Raw genomic sequence first — 23,106 nt, 5'->3', positions numbered from 1 at the left:
GTTAATGCGTATCGAAGACCTTGCTCGCATAATCTTGCAGATAAAGAAAGGCAAGTTCATCGCTTGCTCATGTCATTTGAGTATTTTTACCAAATTACTTGCAAAGTACTATACTTATCACTCTTGCATGAAAAGCAAAAATGCTAATTTCATAACTATGAATATGACTATGTGGTGGGCAATGGAACCATGGTATGAGTATGGTGGAGGTTCCATTGCAATGGGTTTGTATCCATCTAGGATTAAACAACAAATGTCGTCCAGTGATTCTTGTGCCGTAAGACTCGTGTTAACCATAAGATCTGGAGTGGACGGAGTAGTCAATTGTGCTTCTTCCTCTCGTACATCAACGGATGCGCTTACCGTAGCAGTTGTGTCTTGCGAGAACAACCGGTGGGTGCGGATCCCATTATAATTCCCCACGATAATGCGGTCTATGATGGGTTGCAACGATCGGCGAAGGAATCAGGTCGAGAACCTGGTTGTTGTCGAGGTCGGAAGGTATCCATAGGGGTACGCTGACCGGCGAGGACCCAAGGTCGGAATTGCAACAAAGGGTGGGTGTGCGAGGTCGCGAAGGAGTATAATCTGACTAGAACCTTATACCTGGCCCCATACCAAGGAAGTGTGGACGAGCACGCAACTCGGTTGTGCAACAAGGTTAAGATCTCTTATGGGTCCCTCTGCAGAGTGTAATAAATCGTGACATGTCACTCCCTGTTCCGGGTTATGGAACTGCGAACGCTACCGGAAAGGAACTCCATGTAGTTCTAGTAAACCGGTGAAGGCTGACGGACATAGTTCTTCTGAATAAAAGCAACCTTTTGAAGAAATGGTTATGAAAACCTGCATTGGTATTAGACTTTCTGGTCTAATGATGTAGCTAGTGCATTAAACACCTCTTTCCTATAATGAACTTGTTGAGTACGCTCGTACTCATCCCACCCTTAAATTCCCTGCTTAGATATGGAGGCATCGAAGGAGGATCTATCGTGCAACTCGAAGACCGAGGAGTCAACAACTACTTCAAGAGACAGGAACCTGCCGGAAGAGTCATATATCACATCCACCATGGAGAAAACCTAGATTAGCAGTAGAAGGGAACTAGCTCCCTAAACCTAGCTCCTATTTAGCTAGAATCTAGTCTTAACCTCTATAGCTAGTCAAATACTCTATAAATAGAGTTCGTGATAAGATTAGATTACAAGTCGTTCTTCTGGAGTTTATTTGTAAGTTTTACCTCATTGTAAAGTAGTAGGCTATGCTGATCTTTTGTAAAGAGTCAGAATTGTAATTCTATAGACATGCCTTGGACCCGCATATGTTTCTGTTGTACCACTCTGAGCGATGTAGTAATAGTGGAACGGTGTTTCATTGGTGTTATGTCAGACTTGCATACTACACCATGCAGTGGTATGCCGGGTCACCACACGCATCCACTCTATCCTAACCATCGCCTCTGGAGATGTTGTCTGCAATCGGACCACAACCGAGATGACCACCCCCAGAGTAGCCCATTGGGTACCACAAAGACCAGACAATACCTGCCACCGAGAGGGTGAGCATCCTTCCTCACATCAGCACTGTCATCTCGGCGGCTGAAGCATGGAGAACTCTCAAGCGCATGTTCGCGTCCCACTTGCGCGTGTGTTAATCAAATTTGATGGCAGATGGTGTCGCCGAAGAGGAGGTTGATGACCAACGCTAAATACTTCAAGATGATGAAGACCTCTGTTGATACTATTGCTGCAATTGGCTAGCCTTTGAAGTGCAAGGAAGTGATGTCCTATATCGTGTCGGCCTTGGGTAGGACTACGAGGTGTGGTTGAGGCCCATAATGTCAAGACGGACCTAATGCATCTACGCTCAACTCCTGGGTTATGAGCATCGCCAGCATGTACTCTACCGATATTCGGATCAGATCTAGGTTGGACAGCTATGCCGGTCTGGTCACCAATTCCTCAACCAACTACTTTAGCAAGCAGCAACACGAACGCGAAAATCAAGGCGGCAAGGGCTACCAAGACGACCAAGGTTGCTATGATGAGCAAGGATGTGGAGGTCGTGATTGTGGCGATGGCCACGACAACAATCGTGGCGGAGGACAGGGCCACAACAACGTTGCAGCTCGCCCACATTGCAAGATCGGCCACTTTATGGCGATGTGCAGTTTGTGTCCTCCGATCGATGGAAAATGCACTCGGAATGCATCGACCTCGCCTGGCTGCTCCAAGGCTGTTGGAGGTTTTGCTGGTTTGTCTTTTGTAGAGAGGTCAAAATTTTCATCATTTGCTTGTATCCTTATTTTTATTGAACTAAGATGGTTCTTTACATGATATCGCCGCAGCAGACACATCGACCATCCGCACCACTCAACGAAAGAAAATCCCATTCAACTGCTCAACAAAGAGCTCGCATAAAGACAGAGACGTACAGGTCGCACGAAAAAACAAAATGACAACGGCAAAAAAGATAGCGCAGAAAAGCATGCTAGGTCCATCTACATCTGCTACACAAAAGTACAGCCTATTCGTACAAGACAAAATAGGATCGTGGCTTACAACATTAACCTTCTTCGGTGGTGGTTATAATATGCGCTCACGCAATTCTGAGGTTGCACCGAAGTTAGCTTACCCTGAGACACTTCAAAAAACGCTTGACGACGGAGACCCACAGACTCGTGCTCTAGACCAAACGAACACCATCCGTAGGGGTTCAAAATGCTGCAATTGGGAAAGATGACAGCAGCAGCAAAGCGCAATGAGGACATACGCCGTCAATGCCAGGCCGTAATATTATACAACATTAACAAGTTGATCTACAAGTGCCATACTGTTAACAGCTGCTACACAGAAGTAGAGCCTACTCGTACAGAACAAACAAGGATCGTGGCTCTATATGAACACAAACCCCTCTCAGCTCCTTCCAGACTGTATGGCTGCCCGGACAAAATCGTCGCATTTCGTGTAGCCACCGGAGAATACATCCTGCAGCGCCCCCATGACATCAAAGGCCTCCTGCAAATCTTCAGATGAGGTCATGTCTTCTAGCCACGATAGCAGATCCTTTGACAGCCCCACCATCTCCTTCATGTTGCTCATCCTTTCTTTCAATGTGGCCTCCCACTTACTGCTCGCTTCATCTTTCTCGCTCGACTTGCTAGTCCCAGATAATTTTTTGCCCTTCTTGAAGAACTGCTGCAGCTGCTCAATCAAGCCAGTGTATACCAGCATTGACTGGACAATGGCAAAGAGCTTCTTGCCATCGTCTGGATCAGCGGATGAACCTTCATCTGACCGGACTGCGGAGGAAGATGAGTCAGCCGGCAGCTTGAGGGTGGATCGCCCGTGCTTGTGTTGCAGGTAAGCATGGTAGATTCCCCTCTGCAGGAAAGCAGGGCGGTGCTGCGTCCAGCTCTCATATGACTCGGAGAGCAGAGAATTAACCATCATAAACTGTACCGTCTCTTCTGACGACCCTGTACTACCACGAGCTCCAGAGAGAGGAGCTGAAACCCGACTGGGAGACTCTGGAGCTGATGGAGAACTGGACAGGTAAGTAGAGACAGCCTTGGCCATCGCATGACGCTGCTGATTAGCGCTTCCATCTACAAGATGAGAAGCCATCTGGATCATGAAAGGAAGAAACCGTGAATTGCTCTCCTTCCCCCCACCTTTGCAGTCAGTGCTGAAAGAAGCACCTGTGGCAAACCTGGCCAACATCTAGCAAAAATAACAGAACCATTTAGTACGATTAGTCATGTGTCAGATGTGAAATAATACATTCATTCATACATAACACGGTCATAGTGCAAACTCTAAAATGCATTTCCTATTTGTACAACAAGGAGATCAAAACGACAAGAGTCACATACCAGAACAATGTCGTATGTCAACAACCGGAGACGACTTCCATCTGCTCGTCCTTGAGAATTCAATTGGTCCCAGTATTGATCAACGCTCCGGTTGTACTGCCCAAGTGGAACAGATGGGCCTCTCAGTGGGAAGATACAATTACACAATGTCTCATTATTTCTCAGGGTAGCCCCGTCCCATTCCTTTTTAGGAGTCTTCAGTGCAGCATCAGCTCGTTTGGCTTCCTGATGACATTGGTAGTGTATGATGTTGAAGTGGCTAACAGTAGTGAAGACACAGTCCCCACGGCCACTTCCAGAACTTGTTGCACCCAGGTTCACCCGTTTACTGAAAGCATAGACTCCTAGCATGTCTGTTGGCCTTAAAGTATACCCTTCTCTACAAACCATACATGCTAGTCCTCCCTCCTCTTCTTCCACGTCATCAAAACCTTCAATAATAGGCTGAGAGACAACTATGCGCCTACCACCATCTGAACCGAACTCTTGTCGCATTCCTAGCCCCTAGAGAAAGAAGGCAGCAAAATGTTAGTTAATTTATGGCACACATGTATATCCCAAGGTCAAAATACAAAGCTATCAATAATATCCTGAAAAAATGAGTTGAGGATTCAACACGATTTTGCACATGAAAGTTCTGATGTCAGTTTTGCAGAAGAAATTATTAGTTTTTAAAGCAGGATCAAAACTATCAGTAGAAACATAACAGCTGATGAAACTATATCTGTGGCAGTTACCTGAAGTAGCATTTCTCTTCTCTTAAGAGCAAGGCGGCGCATCTCATCCCTTGTAGCATGCCGCAGTTCTTGAATCTTCTCTCCAAGGTAGCCATCACCATTATTTTCTTTGTTGGCTAGGGTGTCCAAAAGATTTTCCGCTCTTGCGCCAATCTCGTTTTCACCAGGCACCCCTTCTAAAGCATGGAGAAGTGGTAAAATGCCTTCTTCATCGACACACTTCTGTGTAGGTAAATGTCCCTTCGCAAGCCCTTTCAACATTGACAGGATGAATGGAATAGATGGTAGCTTTAATCCAGCTGTCCATTCTGCACTAGTTCTAGAGCCAGTCTGCCCTGCAGAAGCAAACTTTTCCCTCAGATGCCCTAGAGCAGCTTTTGTTATGCCCTTCTCTAGAATAATCTCCTTCAGCCTCTCACCGCAGGAACTTGTCTTGAGTGACTCTGAGACTCGAACAAAGTTTTCAACAGCAGATCTCTGCATTGATGCCTTTTGGCTTAAATCATCATCTTTTCGATTCTCCTCGTGTTGCTTTTGCAACCGGTCAAACTCACCCCAATCTCTAAGGTAGGGTTCAAAATGTTCAACAAGAACTTCCATAGCTGCTGGCTCCCCGTAGGTCAAGTAAGGCAAGATTCTGGCCACCATCTCCTCATTCCTTTGTTGCTTGTTGGACTTTTTGGTACCTAAGGGATGGCATAGCCTCTCCAAAAACATGACAACAATTTTCTTGGCCTGCTCACAAGCACCAGTCTCCTCAATACTAGTTGTAAATACACTTTGCGAAATACTTATATCACTCTCATTAGCTTCCAGTGTAAGACTTTCTACAATTAACAGAATGCCCTCAGCTGGTTCCATTGCATCTACTGAGAATGCACGCCTGGCTGTATCAAGTAGCAAACCAAGGGCACCCAGACGTAGTAAAGCACATCTGTTTTCACGGATTTTGCAACAATACTTGAGAAGGTTAAGAACTGAAGCCAACTCTTCCTGGTTAGATCTTAACTCGTCATCACGTAGACTCTGATAAAAAGGAAACTGAGATTCAATACCAAGAATCGGATTGAAGCACAACAGTCAGATAAACATATTTTTTCAAATTCATGACACTCCACTGATTAAGGGACAAGAAAACCAACACTATGTGTTGACAAAACATACCTGGATCATGCTTAGTATAATTTCAAGTCCTCCACATTCCCTGACAGCACCTGCTATGGCGAACTCAATTTCGGGATCTTGTGATTCCTCCCTTTCCTCTTCTAGCTCTTTAATCATAGGCTCAGTGGCTTCACCATCTAAACCCTGATCAGAAAAAAAATTCTATTAACACAACAATGAACTATGTGAATAAATCTGGACATACATAAATACAGCAGGAGGCAGAAAATCAAGCACAATGCTTGACAAGCTTCGAATCAAATTAGACTATACTCAGACTCCTCGATTCATGTACAACAGTGTCCTTCCAACAATAGCTATTATGGGATATACTAGGAATACTATGTAATTGTCAGAAAAAATAGTTAAACGTTTTGAATACTTAGTGCTTTACAGAGGACATGATTAAACAATGTGAGGTTAAAGGTCCATACTAACTTCTTTGTGGCCAAGGAACAACGAGTAGAAACAAGCATTAAGATACAAAAAAACTGCTACAGCTAGCAAGGTTCTACATGTGAATAAAAAATTAAGGCAAGAAAAGGGAAGCCAAACCATCATACATACCTGCAGTCTGTAGGTTACTGTCATTGGTGGGCAATCTCTGACAGATGAAGCAGCAGAGAGTGTACTGGTATTGGACAAAGAATGCTGAGTTTGGCCATGGTGTTTTTTCCACACTTGCTCGTAGACTTGGGAGATGCTAAGGTCAAGTGAGATTATATTCCCAGAAACCAGTAACTCCATACCATAGTCATCTTCTATAAGTCCAATCATATCAAGTTGCTGACATATTTTGTTCTTCACATCTCTCATAAGTGGACCAATCTCCACACTGGAGTATGGATTCTTTGTCATAGAACCCCTGATAAACTCTTCTTGAGTATGTGCCTTGTTCAGAATCAAAAGGTAAACAGGCTCCGGTTTCACTGGGCAAATCAAATCGCAGAGTTGCTCCAGAATAAACTGTAAAAGAGTAAATCACAGAAAGATGCATTTTGTAGTTAGTGTTGATAAGATGTAAGCACAATATCCATACCAAAATAAGTTTGTGCTTGTACCAGAGATGTCCGTCTCTTTTTCTCCTTCACATGCTTCTGCAATCCAGTGATGCAAGCACGAATAAATTGGCGTTTGTTTGCGGTACTCTCTATGAGCAAACTATCAAGAAGGTCTTTCAAAAGCCGATTGCAGTCATTGATTAACTTTGTCTTTTGCACAACTAGCCCACGGATAACCAAAAAGGCCTCCAGCACCTCCGATAGTAACTTATCAGTCATAAATCTGGAACATGGAGAAAATGTGAAGACATATTAGAAACAATTGCATGGGTCACATGTAAGCTAACAGAGAAGGTGGTGGATTTGGGATTTGATGAGATTTACCTTGCTCTAATATTAGGAATTTCAAGAAATTTATTTAGGAGCTCAACAAGCTTATGAAGAATGAATCCTTGTGATATGTCAATACTAAGGCTTCTCTCCTGTGATTCAACATTGTACACTTCTTTTGTTATCAAAGAACACAACGTGGTTAAACAACCACGAACAGTTAAGAAAAGACGTGAAGTCTCTGAATCAATCATCGTCCCCAGTAACTCGAAGTACTCCGCTGCACTCTCACCAGCTGACAGTGTCCGAGGAAGTAATGACATGAGCAAGTTCAATAACTGGAACTGTCTGGGAGAGTTCGATGGGCATAGCAGGCTTATAAGAGTGCATATTTCAGATCTTATTGATTGAGAACAGGAACTTAAAATCAAGTCAGAAACCCAGGAGCCCAAGGCAAATTTTGAGAAGTCACTTTTAGATGATTTCCGACATGCACGACGCTTCCATCTGAGTCCATATTTTAGAACAAGGTAATCAGGTTTCTGCGGATCATGACGTGTTTTCTGTACTCCTTTAACAGCCTGTGATACCTTGTATTGCCTCCTCACGAAATCCAGATATGACGCACCACTCTCCCATTCTGAATAGCTCAGAAGTGGCAAATCCTGACCTCTTCGACTTCCATCAGAACTTTTTACGGATGCATCAGACTGAACCTTGGAACTGGTTACATTACTTGGCGAGTGACCTATTGTATCATCATTCTTTGATTGCAACATCAAGTTGGATTTACCCGCAACTAGCTCCTTGTCCCCAGCTTCAGATTTTGGAGGTGTGCAAGCCTGAGAAATTATCCTTAGACAAGGAAGAATAATATGCTCTGAAATGGCAGGATGCTTTGCTCCAACTTTAATAGAAGAGAACAACAGCTGAAATGCGACACGTAGCCGTGCCTCCCAAAACTCATCTACAAGGGCACATGTCTCCGAAAGGAGCTGTAACTCTTCTCGCGTTGATTGTGCAATATCCATGGAGCGATGGTGCTCAAGACAATACATCACCTTCTTGTGAATTAACTTGTCCAGTTCCTGGACTGCATCTGCATCACCTTCAGAGAATAAAGATAGCACAGCCCTCGCAAGAGTGCGTGAAGTTCTAGGGCCCTGATGAATGTTGTTCTCAAATAACTCTGATAAAATGCCAGCACCGACAAGTTGCTTCCTGCAGTTTGTGTGTTTAGATAGCACTTGTAATAGCTCTAGGCATTGTGTAACAAATGTAGTACTACACCCATAGCAGCTACTCGGAGACCTTGGTATTGAAAAGGCTGGCAATGCATTAGCATCATTAGAATTTTTCTGGTGCAGATATGCCATTAGAACACGGCGCAGTCCTTGTAGTGTCTGAACACTTTTGCTGACTGAGTCAAAAGCCGCTTTGCATTTTTCACCATACAGAACACCAAGAAGTGCAATCTTGCGATTTACCTTGCAAGTGGGCCCAGGCAAGGACACCATCATCTGCTGGACAGCATCTTTCTGTTGTGAATCTATCTCCTGTTCACCTATACTGGATACAAGTTTGATGAGAGGCTTCTTAAATCCCATTAGTTGCTGATATCGCCTATGAGCATTTTCTGACTCTGACTCAATTGCTGCCAATCCTTTTCTCATATCATCATCGTTTTCCATGTTATCAAACGAGAAACTTGGTTTTGCCATGAAATGGAATTCAAAACGGCCATATTTGCTGTATCCACACTCATTGCAAAGAAAAGAGTCAAGGTTTTCGTAGTTAATATTTCTGCATTGTCTACACTGATATGCATTTTCATGGCAGTTGCTACAGATTCCATGCTTATCAGTGACAGACCTGCTACACCGTGGGCACTGCAGTGACTCCAGGGAGGAAGCTTGAAGATTTTCATAAAATGAATCAAGCTCAATCATAAAATTGCATGCTGTAATTGGGATGGGGAATTCAACCTTCAATTCCGTCTGATTAAAAGTAAGATGGCAGCTTTTGGCACGCTTCCACAAAGACCAATTGTTCTTCAGTTCAGACAAATCTGTTACAGGCCTGTTGTTGTAATACAGGTTCAGTACTTTCACTGACTTTGACTTTCGAGCATCATAAACATTCATTGTAACTGACTGTATAGTAAAGCTTCCAGTACATTTTACTATTATCCTGTTGTCAGTAAATTTGGTCTCGGACTTGAGGCTTTCAAGCTTCATTCTTGAATATGGAACATCTGGACAGCTACAGGTTACACAAGGCTCACTCTCCAAATAATAGCCATCAAACTCCACTAAGCAACTCAGCGTATTGTATATACGGGAATTTGGATGATTTGCTAGTAGCTCATTCTGCGAATGGAGTGTGTCAAAAATACAGCTTATTACATCAGATGTTAAACACTTATTCAGAAGTTCAGTGTCGTTCTGCTTTGCAGTAGAATCATTTGCTTTTCCCAGTAAACAGGTCATGAGGTCAGTGTACTCAATGATGTTCTGGCCATACATGGGAAGATATTGCACCTTCTGCAGTAGAACCTTTAACATTGTTTCCCTGAACGGATTCTTTGCATGGTACCACAGTCCAAACAGAACACATTTAGCCTCCTGGCGGACACTTCCTGAGTTCCACTCTAGCAAGAATGTATCAACAAAGCGCTTCAACACATCCCCTTCCTTACCATTGAACCCTTCCACAGCCTGCTCCATGTCCATGCAGGATTTTTCCGAAGCGCCTTCCGAACCATCATCACCTTTCCGCTTCTTTTTTGAATCTGAAGATTGTGAACCTGTTCTTGTAGGAACTCCAAGATCCCCACTCTCTGTTTTTTGCACGTTATGATTGACATCTTTTCCTGAATAAAAGGCTAAATTCAGAAGCTTGAGAGTCTGGATAATGCACTCTTCACTGAAATAGTAAAAATTATCCATCAGAAAAGGAAGAAGATCCATGCGCTTCAAACAGAACTTCTGCCAATTTCTGGGCCTTGCTGCAGCCACATCACAAAGAGTAGATAAACATTTTATGAGCTTAACACTTCTCTCATAAGGCACAGGATTTCGGAAACCTCCAGACTTGTTTACGATTTTATGAAGTTTCTTAACTTCATGGGAATACTGCCACGAATCCCGAACACTGTAATAGTGAGTCTTGCTGCCACACAAATGAAGGAATAGCCTCCTTGCATATCTACGAACAAATGTAGTATGAGGATTGCTAATATAGCTGCAAAGAACATCCTGAAATCCATCCAACTTAAGATCCTTAGTGTTGGGAACCTTGTAACTTCTATCCTTTTCAGCTGACTTATCCTTTTCCGGTCTAACCATGCTATATACTAGCCGGAAAGTATTCTCCAACAACAATTTGTTGTAGTCCACAAATAGATCGGTCGGGTGAGATTTGGCATATGAATCAGAAAAAAAGGGAGAGAAATTTCCAGCTGGTAGCTCTCTCCGCACTGTCAATAGGGATCCACAACCTGAACCAGAAGAACCACCTTCTCCATTTGTGGAAGATGACTTGAAAATATGAACAAGCTGCTGCAGTATATCCATTAAATAATTCAGAAACGACTGTTGCCTGAGGGCGGAACAAGCACGAATCAACTGAGAAGCAAACTCATTTTTATCCTGGTCATCACTGGGAGATGGAAGACTTGTCGTTGATACTGGAACCTGAACAGGACCTTTCTCAGTCAAATCAGAAGTTCCACCTGACTTCGCATGAGAGCTATCACTCCCAGGTTGATGCCAGTTACGGAACATAAGTGTGAAAAACATGAAAATAAGGATCGAGACTTCTCCAAAAGAACAACGTGCTTTCGCGGGAAATGGTTTACTTGTATTGATTTCATCCAATAGCCACTTAACAAATTTTTCCAAATCAAAATGTTCTGGCTTTGAGCTATCCATGAAAGGTCCACCAACTGCAGATGAAAGTCTGTAGAACAACTGCATTATAGGTATAGCTCGAGTGCCAGCAGTTGTCCCAATCCAGCCTCTGAGCTCTTCAATTAGACAACTCAGGAGCAGGGAGTTAATAGCACGTTTGGATGCAGAAATTGAAACTGTTCTTTGGTCTGCCATGGACCCAGGGAAATCTGCAGATCCACTTGCATCCAGTACATGAATCGGTGACTGTGAGGTTTTGACACTTCTATCGTCAGGAGGAGGATGAAGAACACTGGTATCTGCTGGCTCATCGATAGGAAAATGGATGTCATTGCCCTCACCTCCAAATGTATCAAGTTCAATTGTTATTGCTGACATGGGATGATCTTTTGAATGTGGTGCAGGTAGACGATCTGCATCAAGTATCTCATAGCAGGTTTCACACAGGTCAAAGTCTGGACAAATGTTGCAGTGCCACCTTTGCCTAAGTATTGGAACAGTGGAACAACCATCACAACAGTACTGCACTGACGATGTGGCAGGATCTTCCTCAATCATAACCTGAGCATTTCCACTAGTGGGATTCATTGTTGAAGCACTTGTTTTTGCATTATTATCAGAGCCATCATCATTAGCTATCATTGTCTGCTTTGGGAAAGGGACTTGCAGAAATCGTGATGAAATAGCCAAACTGAAACAAGTAACAAAATTTAAACTAAGCATAGAAAGAACAGCGAGAGCTGATAGCCACCAAAAAAATGGGGAATATCAATGTACAGCAAATACAGAAAGATCACCTGCTAGAAGTCTGAACAGCTTCATATGGTGCAAATAGTAGCTTCTTCAATAGAGCAACTGCAGGTGCCACTGAAGCACCAGATTTTTCATTTGCACGCAACGCCAAGCACTCAGCGTAGCTATAAATAAATTCCACACAAGGTATGACAAGATTATTTATCATTTGAGTATCTGGCCTCTCCAAATCCAAAATGTCCCAAAAAACTTGCATAAGTCCATCCACTAATTCTGTACCTGTAAAATACAAAGATATGCTATTATTCTCCACAAGGAAACATGCCAATTTACAGGTCATAGTCTTTTTTGCAGGAAGGAAATAGTTTAATTTAGTATACGATTCATGTTCCTAATACCGTGCTATCGTTTTAAGTTCCAATTGAAGACAGCGGCAGCAACAGTAACTGCTGAAATATCATTGCAACTACACATGATTCAATTGCATGCCTATTCATATTAGTCAACAAAAAACAGTCCTTAGTGGCGTTTAGCACAGCACATCTTATTCCCAGAACAGAAGTGAAGACAACAGAAGAGTGAAGACAAAGAAAGATGTGTTGCCACATTGAAAAATCAATGCCTTGCCAACATTATGTGCATGCATTACCCACCCACATGAACATATAGGCCAGTTAGCTAAAGAACAAATGTTACTCCACCTTTTCTTACTCCTAGCAGTGAACTTCCCATGGAAGTATTTGCCATTGCATTTTCTGTTTAAGTATTATATAATTTTGAACATATGTAGCCAATAAAAACAATATTTCATAAGTGTAAGAACTGTTTCCCCAACTTGATTCCACAACAATACCACAACAAAAAGCAAACTGGTGCTTTGCATACATAGTTTCGGAATCAGCACTACCCAATTGATTTCACAAACAAAAGACAAACTGGTCTTTTGCAGATGTAATTTCTGAATCTACAATAGGTGAAGGAAAAAATTGGCAATGCACTTCAGTCTAGGATTTGTGTTCTTGTACTCACAAATTGCTCATTTGGGCCTCAATGCAATAAGCATTCCGAGCCATAATAGAAAAATGGACTTGATATAATTCCTCAATAAGCTAAAATTGGCTGACATGTGATATATTGGCAGAACTCTACATTTGGTAGTTCAGTAGTAATCGATAGACTTATCTCTACAAGAGGCCTCTTGCCCTCCAAGCCATGAAGCCGCCCACAAGGCTTAATAGAACAACCGCTGAACTCCACCATATTCATCGTCTTACACAATAATCTAATCCTTACAGTAAGAATGCATTTCCTTATTTGGTGCAATCTTCAATATGCAACTTTGGTAACTTTATTGCTATATAGTAGCAAAATTAAGTATAATATGACAGAAGTATCTTTTTATGGCAAATATACCAACAACAATATTTCATGTGTTATATTGATCATTATGGGTCATAAAATGGTTATGCAGCCAAAAGGTTGACTGGAACAGATAAAAACAAAATGTGATTTTTGTGTATTGTGTACTAGTTGGAATAATAAGAAATCAGAACCATCAGATAAGGGAGTCCTCGATAAAATTATTGCTGAGGTAGAATTCCTACCATGATTCTCAAGAAACGAGGCCAAGTTTAGTTTCCTGTGCAAAGCAACTTTAGACACAGTATGGATCTGGGCAATAAATTCTTTCATCACCCAGCTAGATGCAGAACCTCCGACTCCTATTCTTGATGTAATTGCTGGAAGTGACTTTATTACTCCTAGAAGGCGCATAGTGTCCTTAACCTGTGCAACGATTAAGAATAAATTAGAACAGTAACAGTAGAGCAAAAGGGAACGCCAGGCCATAAATATTAGAAGTATATTGCACAAAGATACTTGAAACTTACATGATAGTATATTTCCTTCTTTGGAAAAACAGCCTGAAGGACACGACATGCAGCAGAATGTAGAAGAGGCTCCCTGTCACTTTGAAAGATGGTTTCCAACAAAGCTCTGCATTTTAGATTATTAAGGTCTGCATCAATTGTGTCAGTACAACAGCTCGGTTGGCAGAGCAGATATATCCGTGAGAGGATCCTGAGAGCATCTGCCAAAATCTGCTCCTGGATAGGAGCAGTTTGCAACGTTTGGGGTCTCTTCCCTATTTTTCCACCAGCAGTACCACCCATGACATGTGCTTCCATATCAAGTACAGCATCCATTTTCTCTTTCCACCCAAACTCATCTTTGGCACGACCATAAACTTCGATAGAATCTACCCTAGGCATAGATGAACCATCGAATGTTCGGCCAACTGTAATTGTGAATTCTTCATCAGCCAGAAGTGATTCAGCGGTAGTAAATGGAACATCATACCATGATCTCATGCCTTCATCTAGCTTGATAACTCTGTGGAACATCGTGATTTCCGAAGGGATATTGCTAGCAGATGTGTTACCCACATGGATTCGACAACCAACCATGACAATATCAGGATTTGGATTTGAAATAGACACCTACAGCCAAAGAGTGCAGATAAGTAACTACGTCTATCAAAGGGGAGCAGAACAATATAAACAATATCACCCTCATAGGTAAAATAATTCACATTAGTCAACAATATGATCAACAGGTCAGCACTTCCTACCTTGAAGCCAGCGGATGTCACACTCTCTAGATACCCATCATCTGAGGTCAGTCTCTGCTTGATGCTTTCAGAATCACTACTTTTTGTTGTATCACTACTAAATTTCATATCAGACGTGATGCAAGTTGTCTTCTCAAAAAAATCAAGAGAAAATTCTGGTTTGGTGCCAGCGTAAGCCCTACTGCTGAGGATACTGCTGCCCAGCTTCTTCGTTTGTTCTGCAGTAAGGCTCGTTGAACTATCACCTCCACTAGGTGCACGTGAGTAAATATGGAGGCTTCCATCATCATATAGAAGAAGACAATGTGTTTTATCTTTGGACAAAGGCTTATATGCCGCTACACCCACCATTGGAGTATTTGAACCAGTACCATATTTCATGTTCTGTGCAAACAGCTTATGAGGACCCAAAGACACAGCGAGAGGAGCATTTGATTTAAATTTTGATAGACAGGTAAGAGTCCCACTGCCAGTTATTAGCTCTCTCCAGCGGTAAAGTCCAGCCGGCTTGGATTTACCATCTTGATCTTCCTCGCATATATATGATAACTCAGTAACTGATGAAGAATCAGTATCTAAGCGACCCATGAAAGTAGTGCCATCTTGATGAGACACAAATATAAGCCTGTAGGTTGATGAGAAGTACAACGATAGTCCCTTATGCATAGATACTGCATCTTTAACCAAGATTGTGTCAGTCAATGTTTTGGCACCAACATCACCCGCCAATAAAACATTGAGCCTATACAGTAGGCCCCCTTCAGAAAGAACAAGAAGCACCAATTTGCCCATTGAGGAGGGGACGAGGGTGGCATCAACAATAATATCATCGGCCACAGTAAAATAATGCAATGGGCTTATATTGTCCTGTGAGAGATCATAGATTTTCACAAACATGTTCGTTACTACCATGAGTTGTACCTGAGAACCTGGAACCCATTCCACACGGCGAATGTAAGCTCCTTGCAGAGCAAGTTCTATGGCTAGGCGATCTGTTACTTCACCACGGCTATTTAATGTCAGTACTTGGCAATCGCCATATCCAGCAACAGCGAGGTAATGGTCCAGTGATGGATTGAAAATCAGATGAACAATTTCAAACCGAACTATGTTTCTGGAGAGTGGCTTCACATTTGTTTTGTCTGCTGTAACAAGGGCTGCAGTTGGCTGTCCAATAATTTGTCCCACATCAAATATAGCAACTTTATCCCCTTCTCCAACAGCAACCTTGCCTCGAATGCTGACAGTCAGCAACGATTTAGTGAGAGAACCACTGGCAAGATGTGACTTAAGCTCCCTTGAATTCGGATAATCCGCCTTTATCTTCAGGTCCAGTGATCCACTTTTGAAAACTTTCTTTAGTTGGAAAACATCCGAAGCATGTGACACCAGCATATCACCTCCTAACAGAACTTTCCTATCTTTCAGAAGATTTAACTCTCTTTGGCTAAGTATCGTTGGAAGCAACTTCTTGCAGAGTTCAAGCATTCGAACTTCAATATCAAGATTATTCAGAAATACAGGGAGCCCATCACTGAAGCCTTTTGGCACAGATAACTTCAGCGAATTATCAGCATCAGTTGAGATGTCATCTTCAAAATCAGAGCCACTATCTGCAACCTGTTCCAGATCATCGTGATAAGGCAACATGGGCTGGAAGCTGCAAGCAGCAGGTGGTGGTACACTGGATGTTCCAGTAAATTTCCGAGGTTTCAAGCACTGGCAATTGCTTCCTCTCACACCGCCAGCTCCGCAGTCACAGAAGAAACGGCTTGAGCGAGAATAAACAACGCGATGCCCCCGATGGCACACCTTGGCACATACAGAACAGCAACCCTTGGAAACAGTCAAATCACAAGTATAGCAGAAATACCAATGTTGTTCCATAAAATTGCTACCACTGGATGTAAATGTGCACACTTTGGATGCTAGTGCCCTTTCACTGTTTCCATCCTCTTCATCATCTCTATCCATGCTCCCCAATTCCCCATCAGATGTTCCATCATCTTCATCTTCCTCACCAGAACTAGCATCACAATCAATAGCAGAATTATTTTCTTGATTGGTGTGAAGAAAAGGGTCGTCTGAATTCTTCAATTGTTTTGGTATGAGAGACCCCGAGCCACAACTGTTGACAGAATTTTTAGATGAAAGCCTCTTAAGGGCAGTCCTGTTTAGTCCAGCATCGCCAAACACCGACTCCACAAACATAAACAGAAACTTCAAAGCATGAAGCAAACCTTCATTACCGACCATTGTCTCCATCAGCACCAGAGTCTTTTCAAACAGCTGCTTGAAATGTGATTCCTCACTCGACAGCTGAACAAGAAAATGGAAATATGCTTTGGCAGTCTGGAGATCACATGACAAAAATGCTCTATCAAGTAAAAGTAGCATTGCACCAAAGAGGTGATGCTGAAGTTCTTTGGCTAATGTTTCAGATGAAGGGCAGATAAGGCACATAAGAAAATCCACAGCTGATTCTCTTAGGGCTGTCGAGCCTACTACAATACCATTGGTGCTTTCAGTTTTCAAAGAATGGCCCAATATTCTGAAATCTAACCAGGAAGAAAAGCAGGACACCTCCATTCCAACAAATCTATTTTGCAACTTCACCTTGAGAGTGGGACAAAGACCAGCACCTAAAATATCAGTGAACAAGCGAAGGATCTTCAAATTAACCTGCTCAGACTGGAATCTGTCCAACATATCAATAAAGACAGACATTTCAGCATGCTCGGGAGCAAAAAGACTGCTTGCTCCTTCAGGTGCACCCTCTGCATCACCAAGGAAGAATTTGAATACATCTGATTTAGCTCGAATGTCCTCCACTAGATCAACAATTGTAGAAACAAGAATTTCTTCCGTCTCATGGTCAATGCTTTCTTTTGAATTGACGTCAGCCAGGAACCCTTCTAGCTGCTTCAGGGTGAACAGGTCAGTGTATCCAGCAAGATCATCCCTGTGGTTGATTAGACTCATAAATATAGCATCACACTGTCCATAAATGGATCTGAATATTCGATCCGATCTTACAGCCATCACCATGCTAAGCAGTTTTGAAATAACATCCACATCAACTTGATCTCTATCTCCTGGTTGCATGATCTTTATGTATCCATCAAAGGTGCGTATGATCTCGTGTATCACGAGAATACAAGAAAGAAGAGCACTGTTGCTAGAAGCGTACTCCGATGGAAATCCATGTAACAAGCACTTCAAGGGGAAACAATTTTTCTGCACTTCACCTAGTTTTGTAGCAACTCCATCTATCCTTGCCGGAAGATCACATAAACGGTCCAGCATTTCCATGTTTGAACCAACTTTCTCAAGAAGGATATGATGCTTGGATTTGTCGAATGCAGAATGCTTAAGCAGCAAGGAAGGATGGCAATGATCCTTGGAATGCCTTCCTCTATCGACAAGTGAGAGATATGCTTCCCTAAAAGTAAGAAGATAGGTCTCCAAGAGAGATGATAAAACACTTAAACAATGTCCACTGTTTTCACTTATGTATTTAGCAAAACTCTTCCCAAGAAAAGATTGCTCATGTGAGTCCACATCAGTTTTTTCACCAGTATTGATGAGAGAGAGAATAAGAGAAAGCCATGCTCCTTTCCTGGAAAAATCCCAAGTTTCCAGCTTGTTTGAAGCAAGAATAATCTCAGAATGCAATGACTTCAGGAATCCAAAAGCTACAGCAGGCAGCTTGGCACCCACAAGAGGTGAAGCATCATCGCTTGCACTCAAAGCAAATGAGAGGAATAAGTCGACATTTGCAAAGTCGGGGTTGGACAGACCATCATTCCGGAGAAGAGCATCACTGCCATGATAGCCTATACCAGCAAAAGTGCTCCAGCAAATCAGAAATACATATCTTTCAACAATGAGATCCTCAGCCACTTCGGGTTTCATATCCCTCCAACAACCAAGTATTTCTGAAATTGTTACGCTCAAATCTGCCACGTTCAAGCCTAAAGTTCCAAGAGCAGACTTATCAGAGTAGAACTCGGCATGAGCTGGAGTCACATCAAGCAATTGCAAGAGCAAGCTACTAGTTGTAGCATATTCCTTGACAGTATCAGCAAGCATGCCCTCCACAATAACAGTTGCAAATGATGGCAAGCAATCATTCATGGAACGTAGCTGCTCTTCCTTCACTTGGATATCCCGCATCCTGGATCTTAACCTCGTAAACAACCATGATGGACGTGTCAGTGGATACAACAAAATATGTCGCAGGACAAGCAGAAGTCTTGAAAAGACTAAAGCCCATCTTGTGAGTTCGGGTGCAGTTTTTCTGGGTGGAGAATGTCTCATTTTTTCTAGGGAAGAAAGCACAATCTTGGTCAAATCAGATTTCTCTGACCCGCTGGTTGAATGGAATGCCACCAAAAGAATTTCCAGATGAAAAGCACAGGGAAGAGCTTCACAGAAATCGTTGAAATTCAGTGGGCTGGATGACTTGTCATTTGCCTTCTCCAAAAGATAATCGAAGTACTGAACAAAAACTTTTCTTCCCAGATTATAAGCTGAGTTTGTCCCAGAAATAATGGCACGGGCAACCAGAGCAAGTGTATAATGGTTGTAAGTGTATTTACCATTCTCAGCATTAAGCACTTTCTCCACGAGGTCTTCTCTTAGAGAAGCAGGACACTCCTCAGAAACAAGAAACGTTTGCAGAAGTTCAAAACAGGCCATGTTGATGTGCAGTAGGTTAGTCTCCATATGGTAAGATGATGTGTTTTCAGCACCGTTTTCATCAGAGATACAAGCCTGGCAGTTAAGTATTGACATAAATTGTTCCAAATGATTTGTGTGAAACTTCCTGCAGGCATCCATATATGTAGCACTACACCATTCAGGAGAGAAGATGCACGTTTTCATGAAGCATATTAAATCAGCAGCTAACTGAATAGGCCCATGCTGGCTGCTTGAAGAAACACTCCCTAGAGAAGTTGGCTGTTCGACACTATCAGCTATTCCGGTAGAACGGGCTTCAGCAAAGAGATTCCCGAATAGTGCTTCTTCCTCGTGACTAGCCACAGACTCCAACTCTGAAACAACAGCTTGTTTTGTGCAAGTCAACTGTGGCTTCTCAAGTGCAGCCATTGACTTTACTCCTTCTTCATGAAGGAAAAATATGAGATGCACCAAATCATCCAACCATTGCTCTTTTGAAGGGAAGATATACTGTAGATACTCCTCACATGTGTATTTCTTCAGCAATGGCACTACCACAGAACGAGCTCGACAAGACAACCCATCTATACCAGGACTGCATGAATAATCAAGAGCAACATTGCCAGGTATGTCCCTGTCAACACGACTAGTCCATCGTTTGGTGCTTTTAAGAAGCTTTAGCACATATTGCACAATCTGAGGAGAGTAAGCTAATGGGGGCATTAAGCACACAGCTGACTTTTCATAGCTCCACGTCTTTGTGCTAAATATGTCCAAAAGGGAAGCAAGTATGCATACTTGTACAGTACAACAAATATCACTATTGCAGAAGACAGTTTGAATCAGTTGTAGGAATTCTTCAAGTATTTGCAGCAACATAATTCCAACTCCATCCCCAGAAAACACTCTGTCATGGTTAGAGAACTTGAACTTCAGTCCAAACAAGACTGGCAGACTATCAGCACACCTTGCTACTGAGCATAACACCATCGTATCAGAAACGTCACAAGGAAATTCCACGGCGAGACCATGGGCTAACTTCAAAATTCTTTGAGTAAAAGACAACCTCATGTTAAAATTGATGTCTTCTAAAACTTCCAAAGCCGGAGATTGACAGAGTTTCTGAACCAATGTAAGAAGGCGAGGTATGCAATGTAGATGGACAACTGCAAAATGACGTGCTATTGACACCATAGCACTTGGAGATGCTGCATGTAATAATTCAGTGTTCTCTGGAATAACATAATTTTGCTGCAAACACTCTGGTGACAAGGTCCAACGAAACCGTTGCAGATCATCTCCACTATTTGAGCAGTTGAAACCTGGTCAGTAATCATCAAAGAATACACAAACATCAGCAAATAAAGCACCAACAGTGCATAAAACCTTGAATCTCATTTGAACCGACGCAGCCTGAAAGAGCTTACCTTTTAAATAACAGAAATATTTCTCCTGCGGGCTCAAGCGCTCAGGTTCGACTGGGACAGACGACCACTGCTCAATAATGTCATTTATAATGCCAGGCTCTAACGAGTAAGCCTTGCTGGCAGTCCCGCTAAGCAGCACAGATTCCATGAAAAAGGCAACTTCATTCTGAAAAGATGCAGAACATAATAATTAACAAAGAATGAAACCCACATTTGTCGAAACACTGACTCAGCTAAGGTGATGGAAACAGCAGCTGGTAACATCTCAAATTTATAGGGTCACAGAAAGGTGAACACTGTGGCAAAAAGAACTTACCAGTAAGCCAAAGTCATCGCATTCATATGATGATTTTTCGAGATACAGGAGACAGAATTCCAAAGACCTCTCAACAATCTCCACAACCATCGACTCCACTTGCTCCACTGATAACCAAATTACAAAAAAAAAACGAAGTGAGAAACATATCAAATTGCTATACATGTACCTTTCTCAAAGACATGCGCTAGTCATGTTGCTAATTAGGAAAAATCACAGGAAACAGTCAAATCTATTACTTTAAAAGCAACACTCAATTCCAATAGTGCATAAACTGCAAGAAACTTTTTGATCTTATTTATTCCCTGCGAGCATCAAAAATGGGTTGAAGCTACAGTACTTCGAGTAGGCAGCCATGATGTCACTGCCACACTGGGATCTGCTGAACTGACGCTCATCAGGCATCAGCCTAGAGCCTAGTCTGAGAACAAGTCAATGCTACATAGAATATAGGAGAAGAAAGGATAGCCACAGAGTAACATCAGAAGCAGCAGCATACTCCTACTTAGTGAAGAACATCAGATCAGTAGGGCTGGCACCAGATGCTCAAAACAAGGTGATGAAATGTATCAATGCACTTTCCATGCATATGAGAGGAACAGATATGTAATATGCACCCAACTCTTTAACTGAATAATAGTAAACTGAACAAAGGAAGGAGAAGAAAAAGATACATAGTAAACAAGAGACTATCACAAAGCAGAAACAAAAAAGGTGCATCAAAAAGCAGGTAAAATAAGAGTTCAACACTGCAGGGATTACAAAATTAAGAGATCAACACTACAGGGATCACTTCACATTTCAAAAGTTCTAATCAGATGAGATGGATGAATGGGTAGTCCCGTGTTACTCTGAAATCACCAGCAAAAATTTGCACATTCATGGAAGCAACAACATATAAATATGGTAATCTGGCACCAGAAGTAGTGTTCACAGACCTAACAAAGGAAATTACAACTGTTAACCTAAGCTTACATAATAACCTGCTAGTTTAGGAAGTAGACATTAATTCAGGATTTATACCACAGGTAACTGCAGGAGGATATAGATGATTCTTACATAAGCTTGCGAATTTTCTTGTTATCCACAAATACCTAGTTTGAAAAAGAAGGGGCGGGGGGAAATAACAGCATCTATGTCTACCAAATCAGTGAAACAGTCAATATCTAGCTTTATTTGTGCTGACCGCCAAATGGCAATCATCCTATCATTTGATCAGGATCAGAACCAATTTGCTCCGAGAACCAACATTGGCAGCCAGAACGATTGCAAATAAAGAAGAGCAGGTTTTATACTAACGCACTAGGGCTATAGATTCGTTATACGAACCAGGCACATGCATGCATCTATAACGCAGCTGCAATTAGCTCACAGGAATCAATTCGTGGTAGCCCACAGTTGTAAGCATTCATGACCTCGCAGCACAAATAGTACCCAAGCTAAAAAGTATAAGAACATATACTTTCACAACACAATACAAGGTAAATTAAAACAGAACAGCCAAGCCAAGTGCGGCTGAATGCATGGCGTGAAACAGGAAGCGTGTTATGGATCATGCTTCGCGACGGAACAATTCAAAACAACAGCTAGGCACAAAATCCAGACTCGCACCCTACAATCATGCAAAACAGAGAAGGTAAAACAGCAAAGTAGAGCAGAATAGTAGTTCTCTAGCTGCGCAAAGCAATGAACGATGGACGCTCTAGACCGATCGGATCAGGTAAGCCGCTCGCGATGGTTTTACTACTAGACCGATCCAAAACAGGGCTGCTAACTGCTAAGGCATCCAACCGTTCGTCTAACGAGGTGGATCCTGCTCCCGGAAAGGGACGAGCAGATTAAGGACCGCAATTCGCGAACTAACGCAGCGGCAGGAAGCTGCTGCAGCCGCAGCGCATCTCGCGCCCGCGAAGCTTTACCGGTGCACGCGAGATCACGCGAACCTACTAGTGGAGCAGTAAGCGAATCCAAAACCCTGGAACAGAAGCGAAGCAAGCCAGAACGGTCGACGACTAGGGATGGGATCGGGGGAGCGAGCGAGCTTACCGGAGGAGGCGAGGACGGCGGAGACGACGGCGCGGGCGGCGGCGAGGACGGCGGCGGCTCGGGCGGGCTCGGGCGGCGGGCCGGCGGCGAGGGCGGCCGCGAGCACCTGGAGGCCCGGCTGGGCCGCGGGCGCGCGGAGGCGGCGGGGCGGGTCCGCGGGGGCGGGGGCGGGGCGGAGGAGGTCGAGGAGCGCCGAGATCTCCGCCGCCATCTCCGAGGGATCTCCGATCGGCGG

The 23,106-nt window shown here is 42.9% G+C and overlaps 1 protein-coding gene across 1 annotated transcript; it reads right to left on the bottom strand.

Annotated features, from left to right (window-relative positions):
• Window positions 1–2,751: 2,751 nt before the first annotated feature.
• LOC124656575 (auxin transport protein BIG-like) lies at window positions 2,752–23,082 on the bottom strand. Its single transcript, XM_047195291.1, has 15 exons — window positions 22,978–23,082; window positions 22,872–22,920; window positions 20,826–20,932; window positions 20,510–20,675; window positions 14,400–20,404; window positions 13,660–14,268; window positions 13,375–13,555; window positions 11,815–12,049; window positions 7,161–11,708; window positions 6,837–7,059; window positions 6,343–6,741; window positions 5,776–5,919; window positions 4,612–5,637; window positions 3,875–4,378; window positions 2,752–3,722 (listed from the first exon to the last, which is right to left on the bottom strand). The coding sequence occupies exons 1-15, from the start codon at window positions 23,080–23,082 to the stop codon at window positions 2,916–2,918; spliced, it is 15,108 nt and encodes a 5,035-aa protein (XP_047051247.1). The 3' UTR covers window positions 2,752–2,915.
• Between the last annotated feature and the right edge of the window lie 24 nt (window positions 23,083–23,106).

Source organism: Lolium rigidum, chromosome 5, assembly GCF_022539505.1.
Source record: "Lolium rigidum isolate FL_2022 chromosome 5, APGP_CSIRO_Lrig_0.1, whole genome shotgun sequence".
Lineage (NCBI taxonomy): Eukaryota > Viridiplantae > Streptophyta > Magnoliopsida > Poales > Poaceae > Lolium > Lolium rigidum.
Note: the sequence above shows the minus strand (reverse complement) of the source record. Positions and strands in the feature narration are given on the sequence as shown.

Bases quoted from the DNA above. Each gene is read 5' to 3' on its own strand.
- LOC124656575 (XM_047195291.1), bottom strand. From the start codon at position 23,082: ATGGCGGCGGAGATCTCGGCGCTCCTCGACCTCCTCCGCCCCGCCCCC. The intron at 11,709-11,814 runs GTGATCTTTCTG...TACTTGTTTCAG, and splicing joins GCTGTTCAGACTTCTAGCAG to TTTGGCTATTTCATCACGAT. The intron at 5,638-5,775 runs GTATGTTTTGTC...CCTTTTTATCAG, and splicing joins TTATACTAAGCATGATCCAG to AGTCTACGTGATGACGAGTT.